Source organism: Sphaerodactylus townsendi, linkage group LG08 (assembly GCF_021028975.2).
Source record: "Sphaerodactylus townsendi isolate TG3544 linkage group LG08, MPM_Stown_v2.3, whole genome shotgun sequence".
Taxonomy (NCBI): domain Eukaryota; kingdom Metazoa; phylum Chordata; class Lepidosauria; order Squamata; family Sphaerodactylidae; genus Sphaerodactylus; species Sphaerodactylus townsendi.
In genome coordinates, this window is record NC_059432.1 from 15,247,089 (window position 1) to 15,266,285 (window position 19,197).

At 47.7% G+C, this 19,197-nt stretch overlaps 1 protein-coding gene across 2 annotated transcripts in view; it reads right to left on the reverse strand.

The window, feature by feature from the left end:
* Nucleotides 1-1,844: 1,844 nt before the first annotated feature.
* Nucleotides 1,845-19,197, reverse strand: part of GPRIN2 (G protein regulated inducer of neurite outgrowth 2) — a 38,529-nt gene continuing 21,176 nt past the window's right edge. For both annotated transcript variants that reach the window (XM_048504847.1, XM_048504849.1), the window contains exon 2: nt 1,845-4,238. In XM_048504847.1, the coding sequence (XP_048360804.1) occupies nt 2,542-4,224 (1,683 nt within the window). In that variant the 5' untranslated portion in view covers nt 4,225-4,238 and the 3' untranslated portion in view covers nt 1,845-2,541. The remainder of the gene's footprint in view (nt 4,239-19,197) is intronic.

Consider the following 19,197-nt stretch of genomic DNA (forward strand, 5'->3'; position numbering starts at 1 on the left):
CTGCGAGAAACACTGTATCCTTCCTCCTTAGCAGAAGAAGAGTTTGGATTTATACCCCACCTTTCTCGCCTGTAAGGAGACTCAAGGTGGCTTACAAACTCCTTTCCCTTCCTTTCCCCACAATAGACACCTTGTGAGGTAGGTGGGGCTGAGAGAGCTCTGAAGAACTGTGACTAGCGCAAGGTCACCCAGCAGGAATGTAGGAGTGCAGAAACACATCTGGTTCACCAGATAAGTCTCGAGGTGCAGGAGTGGGGGAATCAAACTCAGTTCTCCAGATTAGAAACCCCCTGCTCTTAACCACTACACCATGCATAGCCATAGTGGCACGTACATCTGATATGGAATACCCAGAACAAATCAGGGAGCAATTAAATCAAGAGTAACTGCATCCCATCAAGGTCCTGGAAGCAAAATAGCAACCTGGTGACTATACCTGGAGGTTATCCATCTGGGAGAAAAGGTGAGCCCATTCATCCGAGCTCCCTCACCCCAAGGAAGCCCTCCAGATTGCAAAATATATTCCACTCACCAACGTGAACTCAAATTACCTGGCAACTGTCCCGAGTCAGAAATCAAACATGATTTCCAAATGGCCAGCCTTCAGTTTGAAAGAGTCACCGATAAGCCTGGTTTTTTTTTTCCCTGATGTGAGCTTTTGAAGTTAAAAAGCCAGCTTATGCTATTTCGAACACACAGTTAATATGTTTGGGTTTTCCTTCCAACAATCCTCTTTCAAAATCCCTTATGCTTTTAATCCCTTTCCAACAGGAAAATCCCCAGACGCACGCTGTATATGTTACCATGCCTGCAACTCAATTAGTAACTTCAAGCCTGCGCAACGCAAAATGCAGGAGCGTCTCTTTGATCCCCCAACCCAATTAGCAACTTTTTGACCTCACTTTATTCTAACGTTCTTCCTTATCTGGTCCTGACAGTCTTTTGTCTAGCAGTGGTGTTCAAAAGGGACGATTACACCGAACACAAGGAAAAATAAAAGTAAATAATTTGCAGACAGACAAATTAACCAGAGGATACCAGCCATTCATGGCTCAGGTTAGTACCTCTACAAATATGTTTGTGCCGGGGTTGTACGCACTAAATCCCTCGGGTGTGGAGAATATCATTCTTCATGGCTAAAGAAACCGCAGAAGAAATACAGGTCACGGCATATTATTGCATGGCAGTTTTCGATTTACAGCAAACTGGTGTGGCAACTGAATGGGCCATCTAGGTCAGTGGTGGCGAACCTATGGCACGGGTGCCAGAGGTGGCACTCAGAGCCCTCTCTGTGGGCATGCACAAACAGAGTCCCCCCCCCCCACACACACACACAGACATCTAAGCTGGCCTGGGCCACTGGGCTCGATTATTAGCATTAAACCTGAGACCTAGTTTTGGGAAAGCAGTGTAAGTAACCCTGTTAAGCACTGTTAAACCCCACTGATTTTCATGCGAAGAGCTAAAGCATGATCCTTTACCTGGGAGTAAGCTCAGTTGCTGGCAGTGGGGCTTGCTTCTGAGTAACCCCTCCTAGGGTTGTGTTTCACCCGTTGGAAGAGTTGCACGGTTGCTTCAAAGCAAAGCCACTGACTACCACCAAGCTTACTCCCGAGGAACGCACGCCTCAGAGCCAACTGTTTTTTCTAAAGTTAAACATCAGTGTTCAGGTTAAATTGCCGGCACTTTGCGATAAATAAATGGGTTTTGGGTTGCAATTTGGGCACTCGGTCTCAAAAAGGTTGGCCATCACTGATCTAGGTGTATTTAACATTGGAATCGTTCCTAGATTGCTAAACATGGCACTGGCAGCAGCCCCAAAAGTTTAAAATGTAATTCAATGCTTGTGTTTCAAACTGCACGGGCAGAGTTTTAATAAAAGGGAAGTTGGGGGGTCAGTGTTTAAAACTAAGGGATACAGAAATGAACATTCTCTCTTTAAAAAACATTTCTTACAGCAAGTCAACGCAGAGACGCACAAGATGAACTCCAGTCAGTCAGTCATGTAGAAACTGTAGTGTTTGCATATAGATACAAGAGTGGAGTAACATATTTAAAATCCGGACATCTCTAATCGACAGTTTTTCTTTTAATAGAAAAAAAAAATGTCTGTTTACTTCTCCAGCAGCCAAAAAGCCTTCTAGTCCCTGTATTGAGTAAATTAGCCCTTTGGGGAGAAACAGTTCAGTGCTTTCTCATGTGTAGTTTGCTAGATGCAGGGAACTTTCTATGTGAAGAATTCAACAAATATGACACCCTCCACCCCCACCCCCACCCCCACAAAAACTGCAGTCAAGGAAAACAGGGCAGAAGTCTACCCCGTTGTCCCAAGCAAAGTACAGATCAGCTCTTGGGGAGATATTGTTCAGATAACCTTCCCTGAATCCTCAATTTTCTTGAACTTTATTTTCGACCAGCATGTCATAGTTTCCAGCTCTTGTCTTTGCTTTACCAGATGGATACTGTTTATTTACAACTCTACAAGTGTGTGTGTGTGTGTGTGTGTGTGTTACAATGGGTGCCGCAGTCTCGTCTGAAAGCTTATTCCAATGCTGCGCTAGAACGGGCGCAGCAACTCGGATTTCTCAGGCAATACATCATCGTTCTGAAAGACAGTCTCTTTTCGCCTTCGTCGGTACTTTTCCGAGAGAGCGTCACGGTTTCCGACTGCAGCTGCTCAATTTGAACCTCCAGATGTTTTTGAATGGCTACCCCGAGCTCTTCCGGGTCGACCTCTGCCCCGTAAACTTCCCAGGTCATTCCTTCGTCATCCCACCTCACTTCCCGCACAGGAGATTTTTCCCCTTCGGCCTCCGGTTCCAAATTACACTCCGGGTACATGTGAGGGGGGTCCTCCACTACGACCGAGGGGCTTGTGGCCACCGACTTGCATTCCTTTGTGGAGTTGGTTTGCACTCCGGCATCTTTGCATTCGAGCGGAGGCTGCAGGCCCCGGATCATGTCGTTCATCGAGGTCATGGTCCACATGTCTTTTGTTTTCAGGACCACTTCCGTACCATCCTGGCAGCTGTTCAACACCACATAAGTAGTCTTCCTTTCCTGTTGGGGCCCAATCTGTTGGGAGTAAGACTGGTCCCCGTGCACTCTGGGGCACCCCAAGATTCGCTTTGCATCCAACCCGGATTCACTAACAGATGACACCAGTTTAGGAAGGGGCGCCACTCCAGTAACTGGCAGAGATGGACAATACCCAGGGCTCACTTGTTCTTTTCCTGATTCGCTGACGGAACAGACTAACCTTGGAATGAACTGAAGAGGAGGTATGGGCAAGGAATGGCAATAGGCCGGGCTGGTGCCTTCTACATTCATCGCAGGTTCCTGTCGTATATTATAGGGCAGGGCAGTGCTGTTCTGAATGGCCACCAAGCCAGGAGGGTACATGCCAGCTGAAAAGTTACTGTACACAATTCCACCCTGAGCGTACATTGCTGAGTTTGAGGGGTTATCTCTGGGCATATGAGACCCAAGGACGGCTGTGCTGTATGTACCAGGATCTGAAAAAATCTGATTATGTGACACGTTATCAAAGATGTTAGCAGGCACATTTGGGTTGCTAGGCAAGCCTGGGGCACTGTCGTACGCATGCGATCCGTATCTTAGTTTTTGGAAAGCCAGGTTGCCTGCAGGAACACCATAACCGCTGTTGGAACTCATAGCTGAATATGTGGCGCTCGTTTCCATGTGGGGGGCGGGACTCTGTTGCTTGCAACGGCATGTCAGGTCAGAAAGACTTCTTTGGACTGAGACTTCCATCATGTTCACGTCTGGTGGGTTTGTGTCACACGCCGGAGACATGTCCGTATCAGCGACGCTCTGAACATTCTCTCCAGCGTCCATTCTTTCCATAGGTTCTGACGAGTTGTCAGCAGACAGGAAGTGGTTGGTGCTCTTGGGGCCGCTCTGGGCGCTGTCGCTCGGGGAAAAGCTGCTCAGAGTCCTGATGGTGGATGCGATTTCCGAGTGGGTCAAGGACCACTCAGAGCTCGGAGCGCTTTCAGCGTCCGTTTCGTTTGTCTGGACTTGGCAGGCGGAACTGCTGAAACTTTTCCGCAGCTCCTGTTTGCTGCTCCGCTTCTCGCCCGAATCCACGACCAGGTTCGAGGAGCTCTTCGAAAGAAGGTGGTAGTTGGGACTTGGGGTACCGTGGCAAATGGAGTTTAAGGTTTCCCGATGGGAACTGGTATGAAGCTGGTGATTTGCCATGGCAGACAGCAGAGCTGTGGGAGACAAAGAGAAGGGTGAGCAATAGGAACCAGTTCGATTAACTGTTCAAAGAAGCTGAAATGCTAAGTGGTTGGGGTCAAGGTCTGAAATCAGCACACAGCCTCGCACATTATAGCACAGAGAGTCAGTAATCCCTAGTACCGTCAGGCCATTTTAACTAGACAGGTGTGTTGAGGCGGATAAAGTGGCAGACGAGCATGCTGGCTGACCCAGGTTGGAACCCCCACTTCTACCATGGAAGTTCACTGGGTGACCTTTGGCCTCTCTCAGGCTGGCCTACTGCACAGGGCTGTTGAGAGAAAATGGAGGAAGAGGGGAAGATGGTATTTTAATCCGCTTTGATTCCCAACTGTAGGGAGAAAAGTGGGAAATACATGCACATCCAGAAAATGGCCACTGTGTTGGATATTGCTGCAGGGCACAGTTGTCCATCCATCCATCTTCCTGTCTATCCATCTATCCTCAGTGGTTCTCAACCTGTGGGTCGCGACCCCTTTGGGGGTCGAGCGACTCTTTCACAGAGGTCGCCTAAGCCTCTGCATCAGTGTTCTCCATCTGTAAAATGGATAAATGTTAGGGTTGGGGGTCACCACAACATGAGGAACTGTATTAAAGGGTCGTGGCATTCGGAAGGTTGAGAACCACTGATCTACCTATTGTCACATTTGTATGTTGCCCTTCCTTTGCAGCATACTTGGGGCTCTATCCTTACAGCAATGCTTTGAGTTAAGTCTGACTGTAAAACAGATTCTTGCCCAAAACAAGTACAAGTGTGTATGTGTGTGTGTGTGGGGGGGTGTGTGTGTGTGTGTGTTTAATGCAGCCATTAACTTCCAACAACAGAAACGAATCTGCCTCAAGGTACAAGCATGCAAGAAAACAGGCCATTTGAAGTGGATATGTTAGATGGACAGAATTGTTAAGCCAGGAAGAGCAGGGATTAGGGGGCAGAAATTGAATTAACATCCACTCTGTGTGGCTTAGCTTCAGAAGGAGAGCTGGAATGTTTTTTTGCTAATTCCACTGAACTGCTTTGCTTGGCTGTGTGTGTCTGTGTGGGTTTTTTTTTCCTGCGAGTTACGAGGAAAGCACTGACCTACTTAATCCACTAGTAAATTTGCCACCTGAATATTATTAGATTTTCCGTTGAGGGAGTAAATGCCAATGTGGCTACAAGCTATCGGAGATTTAAAAAAATATTGAGGAACTATACGTTGCGTGGGCGGCTTTCATTGCAGGGTGCAAAGCAGGAAATGCGTGTGTAGTGCTGTCAAGTCGCAACCAACCTCCGGCGACCCCTGCAAGAGGCTTTCAAGGCAAGTGAGAAGCAGAGGTGGTTTGCCACTGGCTCTTTCAACACAGCCGAAATAAAATATTTTAAAGCAGGAATTGAAATGTTTCCCTGGAGTTCCGCATGGTTATTTCCACAAAACGTTTTATTTTCATTTGGGTGCTGTGTGGTTTCCGGGCTGTTTTATTTTCAGCCTGAAAATGTTTTAAATGAATCCTCTTCTATAGCAATTCTTTTGTGGAAATGTTTTTTTTTACCTGGTGTGCCTATCTCTTTAAAATGGCTCCCACACAGCTCTGCAGTCCCTGGACTTGCTCCTCCGGGCTTGCTCCGTCAGCACGCCTGTTTATTTTAGTCATTTAAAATATATATATATATTGGAGGGGTCGAATCTTTGAAGCTTTGTGTATACAACCTAGGACAGTGGTGGCGAACCTATGGCACGCGTGCCAGAGGTGGCACTCAGAGCCCTTTCTGTGGGCACGCGTGCACAGAGTTCGTCATGTAGGGGGAGTGGAAAATCACCCCCACGTGCACACACATCTAGGCTGGCCTTGCTTCTGAGTAAACCCTCCTAGGGTCGTGATTCACCCATTCAAAGCGTTGCACGGTTGCTTCACCAAGCTTTCTCCCGAATAATGCGTGCCTTGGAGCAAACAGTTTTTTCTAAACTAAAACCTCAGCATTCAGGTTAAATTGCCGTGTCGGCACTTTGCGATAAATAAGTGGGTTGTGGGTTGCAATTTGGGCACTCGGTCTCGAAAAGGTTCGCCATCACTGACCTAGGAGAATTGCAGCACAAAGCTTTGGAATAACATAGCATCAAATCCTCAGAGAATTAAAAAAAACCCAAATAATCACAAAAAGATGGCCAGGAATCGTTTCGAGGGGGGTAAGTGTGGATAAACAGGGGAACAGAAAACATTTTGCAGATGTTTTTGGAGATCTGTGTGGAAATGCCACTGTTTTCCTCTGCAGGGCTGACGCTGCTTAGCTTCTGAGATCTGATGAGACCAGACTATATACCAGGCCACCTTCCCTCCCAAAACAGAAAATTCAACAATTAAATTCATAATAATTTACAACATGTTGGAGATTTGAGAGTAGGTTTTGAGAGCTTGTTACACGATATATAACTGTCAACAGAAAGTTTTGAAAGCTCACTACGAACACTACCATAACTTTTGTGTACATTTCTCTAAAAACTGAAAAATGTTTTATCTGTAATTGACTCTTCTGATCAAGGCCCAACTTGCCTGCCCAACTTGCCTGCCAAAAGAAATACATATTTCTTTAGAATATTTTTAGTCTGCCTAACCATGAACATGCCCGGAGGTCATAAGAACATAAGAACATAAGAACAAGCCAGCTGGATCAGACCAGAGTCCATCTAGTCCAGCACTCTGCTACTCACAGTGGCCCACCAGGTGCCTTTGGGAGCTCACAGGCAGGAGGTAAAAGCAGTGGCCTTCTGCGGCTGCTGCTCACGATCACCTGGTCTGTTAAGGCATTTGCAATCTCAGATCAAGGAGGATCAAGATTGGTAGCCATAGATCGACTTCTCCTCCATAAATCTGTCCAAGCCCCTTTTAAAGCTATCCAGGTGAGTGGCCATCACCACCTCCTGTGGCAGCATATTCCAAACACCAATCACACGTTGCGTGAAGAAGTGTTTCCTTTTATTAGTCCTAATTCTTCCCCCCAGCATTTTCAATGAATGCCCCTTGGTCTGGTGCCATCATAAAACCTGGGCACATGCCCTGGGCAACCCCCGCCCCCCCCCCGCCATATTAAAATCCATCATTTAAAAAGCCCCAGCCTAGCATACACATCGATAATAAAAAGCAGTCTATGGACAACTTAACATACCAGTTTCTTGACTAAAATAGTGTTAAAAGATCAGCCCTTTCATTAAAAGCCTGAGAGTGTACAGAAAACCTGACCCCTTTTAAAGTCTGATCTCTCTCTCTCTCCCCCCGCCCTCTGATAACACGCAGAGGCGTCAGGAGCGAAATGGCACCTGGGGCAACACCTGCTCCTGCTGCCCCCCTGCGCCCCATTTACCTTAGCCGGTGGGGGCCTGCCACGGGCTGCCCCTCTACCCAGCCCCACCAGGTGTGCCTGATGGCGGCTGAGCAAGGCTACTCCTATGGCCAGCAGAGGCTCCACCGGCTGAAGGAGCAGCCTGGTGTGGCGGGGCCAAGGAGCACCTGGTGGCCCAGCCAGGCTGCTCCTTTGGCTGGTGGAGCCTCCGTCAGCTGAAGGAGCAGACTGACGGGGCGGGGCCAAGGAGTGCCCATGGCGGCCCAGCCAGGCTGCTGCTTTGGCCAGCGGAGACTCCACCAGCTGAAAGAGCAGCTGGCAGAGCGGCCCGAGGGAAGGGGCGTGGGGGGCGATTCTCCACCCCACACGTGACCAGCTGATGTGCGTTCAAGGACACGTGACCCCCCCCCATGTCCCTGTGAGCGCTCCACCTCTGATAACACATGACTTCTCTGAATCAAAACTTCACTTGGCCTGATTAGACTGGGACGTTTGAATGGCCTTGGGCCAAACCTGGGTCAAACCAGGCTGATCAGGAACTGCCTGTTACCTCCTCCCACAAACTGATGGCAGCGCAGAAGAGAAACTGGTGGGGTTGCCACTTCTGGCTTGGGAAATTCGGGGAGATGGAAGGGCCATGCCTGGGGAGAATGGAGCTTAGGGAGGGCAAAGTGCTCAGCAAGGATGTGATGTGGGGTTACCAGCTCCAGGCTGGTAAATTCCAGAAGATTGTGGAGGTGGATTGTGGAGAGGGTGCTATGAAGGGAGGAGCTTCATCAAGTCTGCCTTCCAAGGCAGCCATTTTCTCCGGGAGAACTCATCTCTGTCATCTGGAGATCACATGTAATTCCAGGAGATCTCCAGCAGCCACCTGGCGCTTGGCATACCCAAAGTGTGATGTTGCTGTGTAGGACTTCCATTTCTCCTAGGCCCTTGGTGGTGAACCTTTGGCACTCCCGATGTTATGGACTACAATTCCCATCAGCCCCTGCCAACATGGCTAATTGGCCATGCTGGCAAGGGCTGATGGGAATTGTAGTCCATAAGGGTTTGCCACCACTGTCCTCGGCACTATGGTATACCACACAATCTGCTCTTCCAAACGAACATTTCTTCCAGAGAGACCGAGTTCAGGAGATCCCTTGGAATTCTGGGAGAACTCCAGGCCCCACCTGGAAGTTGGCAACACTAGGAATTGTTCAGCTAATTCTGATTAGTTGCCACCGAAGGGTTTGAGTTGGATGGCCCCTGAGGCACTGGCAGAGTTGCTGGGACTTAGCCCTTCTGGATTCGCACCAGTGTCCTTCCTGGCCCACCAAGAAATTGCCCTATAAGTTAGTAGGCCACTCCATCCGGTTCTGAATCCCATGCAGGCAATTTAAAATGCAGCTTCAGCATTTCAATGGAGCACGGAGCGCTAAACCCTTCTGTTATTTTTTCCTTCTCCCAAACACTTCCCTTCTTCTGGCCTAGGTCTGCTGACCACCAGGCGGGGCACGGAGATCTCCAACTTTTATATCTCCAGACTACAGAAAGCCATTCTGCTTTGAAGGCTGGATGCTGTGGTCTTGAATCAAGGCAGCTGTTTGATCGATGGATAAAATTGGCCATGCTGGCAGGGGCTGATGGGAATTGTAGTCCATGAACATCTGGAGAGCCACAGGTTGCTGCCCTAGGGTGTGGAGGCTATTGTGATTTAAAGGTTGGGTTGCCAGCTTCCAGGTCGTGGCTGGAGATCTCTGTTATTACAGCCGATCTCCAGGCGACAGATATCAGTTCCTGTGTTGAACAAGCATGGTTGCTTTTGCATTGTACCCTGCCAAGGTGCGTCCTCTCCCAAATTCCACCCTCCTCAGCAGTGGTGGGATCCAAAAATTTTAGGTTCCCATGGTGGTGGGATTCAAACAGTGGCGTAGCGCCAATGGGACTGGGGGGGCACGATGGGGGCGTGGCCGGGCATTCCGGGGGCGGGGCATTAATAATTTCTCTGTTACTGTAAAAAACTCTTACTGTAAAAAAAAAGTTTCTAATTTCCAGCTGGTATCTTTCTGTCCATAATTTAAACTCATTACAGCAAGTCCTATCGTCTACTGCCAACAGAAACAACTACTTCTCCTCTAATTGACTGCCTGTCAAATACTTAATACTTTCAAATACTTAATTTTGTTTCTAGAAATCAAAAGAAGGATACTTTCCTTAAACAAGGAACTTTACCATATTTCTAAAACATGTTTTTAAAACAGCCCCACAGGGAGAATTATCCCGTTTTCTACCTTCGCTAACCAGCCACATAGGAAACAACAGGACTTTATGATTTTTGGACCTAATTGAATTTCTAACGGAAAAGCAGATCCAATTAGTAACCCCCGCTTGGCACACACACACAAATAATTAGTAACCCACTCTCAGGAACTGGTGAGAACCTGCTGGATCCCACCTCTGCTCCTCAGGCTCTAACCCCCAAATCTCCAAGTACAGTCATTCTCAACCTGGAGCTAGCAACCCTATTTAAAGGCCAGCCTTCCTTCCACATTTCTGCTTGCTTCCTGGCATAGTGGCGTACCAAGTGGGGGAAAGAGGAGGCTTATGTCCCAGGTGCCACTTACAAGGGTCACGTGGGGGCGCCTGCCCGTCTGCTGCCTGCCCACTCACCCAGCACCTGCCGCCTACCAGCCACCTGCCCACTGGCCACCTGTGTTTTACTAAAGACAATTAACAATATTAATGTTACTTTTTGTGATAGCAAGTGGACATTGGCATTTGCCTCTGATTTAGTATCACAATCCCCTCTCCAACTACATGTCCGTGTACGGGTATGTATCTCACGCTCTACATAATGTAAAAGCGTATATGTTAATAGAGACGATATTAATCATATTTACATGCCATTGGTTATTAGAGATTGAATCTGAGATTCATTAGGAGCATTTGTAGGGTAAGCATGTAGTAGTTCAGGGGTCTGCAACCTGTGGTTCTCCAGATGTTCATGGACTACAATTCCCATCAGCCCCTGCCAGCAACGAGTTATCTGCCTGTGTTGTTTTCTCTCCCTTGCAATCAGTAATGTCTGAAAACTCCTTTTGCAACTGGATTTGTATGAGGCTGTCAAACTTTAGTCCAAAGTAAAGAACCTGTAGACATTAACTATACCAGTCTTTATTGGGAATACTAAAGACCAGGAACAGTAATTGAGGATTCTGAAGATCACAAGCAAAGCTTGGCTTAAATTCCCTTCCCCACCCCCCGCCCGCCCCCCTGGCCAAGAGTTGGCACTTTGTGATAAATAAGTGGGTTTTGGATCACAGTTTGGGCACTCTGTCTCTAAAAGGTTTGCCATCACTGCTATAGGATGCCTCTGTTCACACTGATAGCCATCAAGATCAAAACCCAGCAGGTAATAGATAATTTTCTGTTTAGTACGATTCTGTATGCTTAATAGGGTTTTAACGTTGTCTACTCAACTAGCCAGCGTGGTGTAGTGGTTAAGAGCAGGTGGATTCTAATCTGGAGAACTGGGTTTGATTCTCCACTCCTCCACCTGAATGGCGGAGGCTTATCTGGTGAACCAGATGTGTTTCTGCACTCCTACATTCCTGCTGAGTGACCTTGGGTTAGTCACAGTTCTCTCTCAGCCCCACCTACCTCACACGGTGTCTGTTGTGGCGAGAGGAGGGGAAAGGAGCTTGTAAACCACCTTGAGTCTCCTTACAGGAGAGAAAGGTGGGGTATACATCCAAACTCTTCTCTCTTCTTCTTCAAACTATTGGGAATTTTTTTTAAAGTGGGAGCCCTGTGATTGATGATTTTATATTATTCTGTAACTCATATTGTATTCTATTTTTAATTCATCTTGTATTTTATACGCCATATTGTAAAAGTCTATGACTAAACAATAAAATTCTTTGATGATGATGAACTTAGCATGTCTTAATAAAAGATTTCATAGACCAGCCTATGCAGATGAGCATGAAGGCAGGGAATTCTACTCTCACACCAAGGCAGCCCATGTGTCTACTTTCATACCAAAAGGGGCAGTGTGATTTTAATTGACTTATCTGTTTGACTCCAGTGGAAGACTGCTATATCTAGGTTCTTATCGCTGCGTAAGCTCTTTAGACGCCCTGATTACAACTGGCAACTTCTCCGAAACACTGCTTGAGAGGAAAGGTGCAAAAAATCCTGTTACAGCTTGTTACACAAAATGGCTGTTCTCCCTACTCTCAGATCCAAATGACAAATAATGGGGTGAACGTCCAACGTGAAAGTCAAAGTCACTTTTACATAGCATTGGTTAGCAGTACACAGAGAAACCTCTTTTCTCTCAGTCAGTCAGGGAACGATAGAAACACCAACAGTTTTTAACTGTCACCTTTAGAATGTTGGTGCAGCTTCCCAGAATTCCCTGCTGCTTGTGCTACTGCTGCATGCAAACAAGGCTGAAAATTCCAACACTTCCAACGTGGGGTTGCCTCACTAATGCGCGGGGTGTGTGTGTCAACTTTAAAGGTTAAAGCGGTACTGAACCGGACTCTTCCATTGTTTCCATAAAGAAACAAATGCTTCTAGTACTTCCTAGTGCAGGGATCCCCAAGGTGGTGCTCATGGGTGGTGCACCCACCAAGTGTTTTTAGGGAGTCGGCTGGGTCAGTAAGGCTTCTGATTAACTCTTGGAGATTTGATTAACTCTTGCAGATTTGATTGGCTATGCAGATTTTTTTAAAAAATGTTGCATTGGTAGCAGCTACCACCACAGCACAAGGACCTGCACTGTGTTACTGAAGTTAAACTGTGGTGATCATTTTGTGACCGGCTCCACCTTCTTGCAGCTGCCATTTTGGGAAAGTCACCATGTGTTCACCATGCCCTAGCAGAATCCCAAATGTGTCTACATTTTCAGGAAGGTTGGGGGTCCCTGTTCAAGTGTATCATGATAACTGCAACTTAAGTTAGTAGGAATTATGTTTGTAGGGAAAACGTTCTTGGGGAACCAATTCCCACCTCTCTGGGCCTACACTTGGCAATGCCATAAAGCCTATGCTATGCTCAAACTGTTTGTGGATGCCCTCTCTTTCACATAACACCTAGTATTAGTAATAATTCGTGGAACACCCTTGAACTTATTCCGTTCCCCTCAGGGATTGTCCACAGGAAGAGAGGTGGAAGGGTGAGACCCAGAGGTGGGATCCAGCAGGTTCTCACAGGTTCCCGAGAGTAGGTTACTAATTATTTGTGTGTGCCGAGAGGGGGTTACTAATTGGTGATTTTGCCACGTGATTTTTGCCTTAGTTAGGCCCCTCCTCTCAGCAGTAGCGCGCAGAACTTGAAGCAGTCTAGCAGGAGGTGCACCGGCGTGTGTGGCAGCCTGCGCCTGCATGCATTCGTTTCCCGCCCAAGGACCGGCGCAACATCCTTGCCACAGCCCCGCCCAGGCATGCCCCGCCCCCGGAATGCCCACCCAAGCCCCCATCGTGCCCCGCCCAGCCCCATTGGTGCTACGCCACAGTTTGAATCCCACCACCATGGGAACCTGTTACTAAAATTTTTGGATCCCACCACTGGTGAGACCTAGTGTTCATGTCTCCTTCCATCTCTGCTCCATTCCTCTCACAGTGTGGATCATACTTAATGGACAAATTAAGGCTTTAGCTTCTGTAACTTTAGCTTGCTAAGGAATCCATGGCATTTTCCGCACAGACCACATATCCTGGGATAAGGAAATGAAACATCCTGGTTCGGCCATGACTTCTGCATGGCTTCCAGGCCTAACTCGGGCTTGCCTCACAAGATTTCCCTTATCCTGGGGTTTCTCAAAAACGATACATTGGTGGTTCTTTTAAAAAAAACCTGTGCCACTCCCATGCAAACACCGCTGGAGACGGACCGGTTTATTTTTCCTGCCTCGCTGCCTGCAGCCAATCAGAATGGGACAGTTTGCGCATACGCGCAGTGTTGGTGTGGAAAATGAAACTAAACCGGAGGGGAGGGGTGCATAATCACCTGGAGTTCTTCCTCCCGGCCTGAACGCGCTGATGGGCAGCCATGCGGAGGGAGAAACCGAGATACAAATAGCCCGGTATGTATGATCCCGGTTTTCCCCCGTCTGGAATACGCCCATAAGTGTTAAGCAGGACAGTCACGTCTGCAGACATGTGAAGCAAAAGACTGCAGAACTTGCAAGAAGACTCAGACATGTCCAGTACAACTAGAATGTGTATGAACTAATGAATTTAGGGTACGGCAACATGTAACGTGTTTCGGAATAGCCTGATTCTTAGATCATGCTCCCCTCTGTATCACGGTATAGTTCCCAAACATGGGCAGCTGGTGCGCTACATTGACCTATTACTGGAGCCAACACAGAGATGGTCCCTAACCCGCACCAGATGCAACGTGTTTCCATCGGCAATAGAGGAGGGGCGACTACTCTCTATCCCATCCAATGAAAGATTTTGTCCCCATGGTCTGAACCAAGTAGATACCTTAAACCACACGATTTTCTTCTGTCCTAAGTATTGAAACATCAGATACTTATTACCACAATCCGTATACCATAAAGCACTAACTTGTCCCACTGACTTGCAAATGAACTTACTTCTCAACAGCAAGCAACAGGAGACACAGGAAAAGATGGCCAAATTTCTCCTGCGAGTGATTACTGTACGGAATCAAGGAAAACAGAAAGGAACCCGCTTATATTACTGCATTATTTTATCTATTCTTTACTTTGTATGCCTAATAAAGGTGATTGATGATGTTAGCCTGATTCTTGTTTCTTAAAAGTGTATAAAAGACTTGCTTTTGGCAGAGTTCCACAGAGAAACGCCTGCTGGGCACGAGCCCCCTTTCTCTCACTGGCAAATAAGACAGCTTTATTTCTGTAACCTTTGACAGTCTATACCAGTGGTGGCGAACCTCTGGCACGGGTGCCAGAGGTGGCACTCAGAGCCTTCTCTGTGGGCACGTGCAAACAGAGCCCCCTCCCTCACATCTAGGCTGGCCTGGGCTGCTGGGCTCGATTATTAGCATTAAACTTAAGACCTGGTTTTGGGGAAGCAGTGTAGGCAACCCTGTTAAGTGCTGTTAAACCCCACCGATTTTCATGCGAAGAATTAAAGCACGATTCTTTACCTGGGAATAAGCTCGGTTGCTGGCAATGGGGCTTGCTTTTGAGTGAACCCTCCTAGGGTCGTGATTCATCTGTTGGAAGAGTTGCACGGTTGCTTCAAAGCAAAGCCACCAACTACCACCAAGCTTACTCCCGAGCAACGCACACCTCGAAGCCAACCGTTTTTTCTAAACTAAAACCTCAGTATTCAGGTTAAATTGCTGTGTTGGCACTTTGCCATAAATAAGTGGGTTTCGGGTTGCAATTTGGGCACTCGGTCTCAAAAAGGTTCGCCATCGCTGGTCTATATAATCTAGCTTTTTGCTCAACAACAGCAAGTGGAAGTGACCAATGGATGGCACAGGTGTATGATAACTGGGCTTGCCAACCTCCAGGTGGGGCCCAGGGATCTCCCAGAATTATAATATTTCCAGACACCAGAGTTTCTCCAGGTTCCCCTGGAGAAAATGGCTAATTCCTTTGAATGAACAGCAACTGCAACAAACGCCCACCACGAGATAAGAAAACCAGCACCTTTCCTCTTTCTCTTCGCCTCGGACCGTCAATGTGTCAGATGGGACGGATAATCCCCCAGATTCCCCGTGTGTTGCTCAACAGGATTATCCAAGACCATTTTGTCACTTTGTCACAGGTAATATCTTTTCTCCAATTCAAAAAGGGCTAGTGGTTGTTTTTTAAATTGTCTTTAAAATGTCCTTCCTTCCAGATGGTCAGTTGCCGCTGATCAAATCACTGCACGGGGTTTTACTTTAATGCTCAGACTGAACTTCCTTTTACTTTTAGCTGCACAATAATCTCGTTCTGGCAAACGCCCCCAAGGCAGCGTGTATTTAATGTAGGTCAATGAGCATGGTTGCTCGTATCCTGTTTCGAAGCGACAGTCGTGTTCGGAACACCTGAGCAGGCCTCATGCTTATGGCTATGCCTTGGCTCCTCCCTTTCCTCCCTTTTGTGTTTTTAAACAGCTCATTTCTTCTTTTCGTGTCCCCGCAGAGCATGCAACTGCAGGGAGAGCGCAAGGCTTTTATCAAGGCTTCTGTTCTGCACTTTAGAGATTATAGTAATGCTTTTGCTTAAAACCACATTAGTATTTTTCTTAAAGACATGCAACCCTTAATGTCCCGAACTGGACTCTGTGCTCTGCAGAGGCCAACTTACTGGTGATTCCTGGCCCCTCCATGATGCGGCTAGCCTCTACCGGGCCAGAGCCTTTACAGCTCTGGCCCTCGCCTGGTGGAACGCTCTCCCTCCAGCTGTGCGGGCCCTGCGGGATCTCAACGAGTTCCGCAGGGCCTGCAAGACTGAGCTGTTCCGCCAGGCCTTTGGGGAGGCTGGCCGCTGATGCCCCCCCCATTAACATCTGTGGATCCTGCCGTCCCTCCCCTCTTTTAGGGGATTAGTTAGTAGGTCGCCTCTTGTTGTATTATTTATTGTATTTGATACTAATACGCTTGCTTTTAATGGGGTTTTAATGATTCAAAGACTATAGAGCCATTTTATTATGATTTATTTAATTATTTGAGATTTATTGATTTTATTTTGTGTTATATTCGTATATTCATGTTCACCGCCCTGAGCCCTTCGGGGGAGGGTGGTATATAAATATGACAGACAGACAGACAGACAGACAGACAGACAGACAGACAGACAGACGATCCTGTGCAGATTTGTCACTACTGGGGAAGAAATAGGTGCTCAGGTGTGTTTGTGGGCGTGTCAAGTGCCTCAAATCGAAGCAGACTTAAGGTGCACAGTTAGATTTTTAAAAAATGACAGCAGTGAAAAAGGAATCAGACAATACCTGGGATGGAAAGATATATAAAAATATGGCTGGGTGTTCACTGTTTACAGTACAGTACGTATCTCCTTTTCAGCACACAAATTTCAGGACAGAGAGCAAATTGGGATAGGATATAATGGTAAAGTTTCCACATAATAGCAAGCTAAGATTTTGTAGCCATGGAAGTCTGATGATGGATGCTCAAACCTGCATGATCCCTCCTCTTCTAGCATGCAACTCAAAATGTAATAATTTCTTCTTCCACAGGGAAACAGTATCTTGTTATTGCATCCGAATTACAAACTATGCTTTATTTGCTTGATTCCTGATTTGCAGGAAAGAGAATACACCAGAGTAATAAAGTGTGGCTTCCTGCAAAACTGGGAATTGTTAATTTCCAAGATGTATGCAAGGGGAAGAGGAAGGCGGCGGTGGGGTGGGTGGGTTAAATTTACATCCCCATGGGGTATTTCTATGTTCTTAACTGTGAACTCACAATCAATTAATGGCATATACTTGAACAAATCATACAAAAACTGCACAGCATGCATGACAAACACCTCTCTTTGAGATTGCATTGCGTTTGCCAGACCCAGGTTTATAGGGATGCCAGATTCTTGTGTTTGGCAGAGCAGCAGGAACAACAACAAAAAAGGGAAGTGGTGCATGATGTCGTAATGCCACTTCCAGTTGTACAATACTCTAGGATTCCCCCCAAATATCTATGGTTTTTACCATAGATATGGTAGAATTCACAGAGCATTGCCCAATGTCGTTACATCACTTCCAGATATGCAATGGGAAGTCATGTCATAGTATCATGCCATGCTGGTTCTCACAGTCTCTGCCCCCCCCCCCCTGCAATGCACTTCTTTTTTCAAAGACATAGGCCATAGCTGAGTAAGAGAATAACAACGGCAAGATTAATTAAGATACTTATCTCTCAGACTAGAAATGGTCATTGAAATAAAAAGATTTACACTTGCCTTCTAAATGCAAGGCCCTTTCCGCACGGAGGCGGAAGGGCTTGGGTTGGCGTTTCTGACGCCAACCCGACAACGCTGGGACCGTCCGCACGGACAGTCCCAGAAAGAACCGGGGAGACGGTGCCACTGGGCGCTGTCGCCCAGTCGACTTACCTGCTCTCCGGCCCTCTGGCGCGTCACCAGGGTCTGGGGACACGCCTCCCCTGCCCTGCGCACCTGCTTCCGTGTCGCAGAGCAGGGGGGCGTGTCCCCAGGCCCTGGCAATTCGCCAGAGGGCTGGAGAGCAGGTAAGGGAAGGGAGGGAGTGGGGGGGAAGCGCCGGAAAGCTGCTGCCATTTGCATGGCAGCGGCTTCCAGCCGGCGTTGCCAGAAAAGTGCGCTTCCCAGCGCACTCTGGAAACGCTGGCACGGCGGCGGGTGGGCGGCGCGAGGGCGGCGCGGCTGCGAAGCAGCTGCACCCCCTGTGCGAATGGCGGCCTGGGGACGACGTTTTTGCCATCCCCAGGCAGCCATATTCTGCCCGTGCGGAAACGGCCCAAGATTTGATTTAGAAGAGTTTTGGATTTATATCCCCCCTTTCTCTCCTGTAAGGAGACTCAAAGGGGCTTACAATCTTCCTGCCCTTCCCCCCTCACAACAAACACCCTGTGAGGTGGGTGGGGCTGAGAGAGCTCCGAAAACCTGTGACTAGCCCAAGGTCACCCAGCTGGCGTGTGTGGGAGTGCACAGGCTAATCTGAATTCCCCAGATAAGCCTCCACAGCTCAGGCGGCAGAGCTGGGAATCAAACCTGGTTCCTCCAGATTAGAGTACACCTGCTCTTAACCATTATGCCACTGCTGCTCCTTAGCCAGGTAACTCTAAAATCTGGGTTGCTTCTGGGTTGCTTTCCCGTGAGTGTTTTGTTTTGGCTTGAAGCTAAAATGGCAGGTCTGGTTTTTTCCCCTTGCACTTTTCTCTTTATATGTTCGCAACAAAAAAGGTGAAGGTTTAAAAAATATATAAACTGGGACTTCGGAAAAGCAATAGATTGTGGTGGAGGGAAGGTACCGTTGTATATCCTCATCTCATCGGATCTTGGAGACTAAGCAGGGTCAGTAGTTGGATGGGAGAACACCAAGGAAGGCTGTGCAGAAGGCGGCAATGGTAAACCACCTCTGCATCTTGCCTGCCTTGAAAGCCCCTTGCTGGGGTCATTATAAGTTGGCTGTGAATTGACGGCGTTTTACACACACACACAGTAGATTACAACAAAATGATCAGGCTGGCCTCGACGAGGGGCAGGGCCTTTTCAGCCCTGGCCCCTACCTGGTGGAACAGGCTCCCTAGGGAGATCAGGGCCCTGCGGGACTTACAGAGTTTCCACAGGGCCTGCAAGACGGACCTGTTCCACCAGGCGTTTGGCCAGCCTGGTTAAAAATACATCTACAGTGTCATCTGACCTCCCGTGGGCACAGGGGGGGGAGGGGGGTAGCCAGACGCCATCCACGCTTCTGTTTTTATGTAATTAATATTTAAATTATGTTTTAATGTATGTTTTAACCTTGTTGTGAACTGCCCTGAGCCCTCAGGGGGAAGGCGGTATATAAAATTAATAATAAATAATAAAAAAAAAATTAGGCACCACAGAGGTCCAACAGCTGGTCTTGGGGAGGATACTGGGGCAAGGAAAATGTGCCAAGTGCAGGTAGGAGCTCAAAAATATGCCCCTTCCTATGCACCAGCAT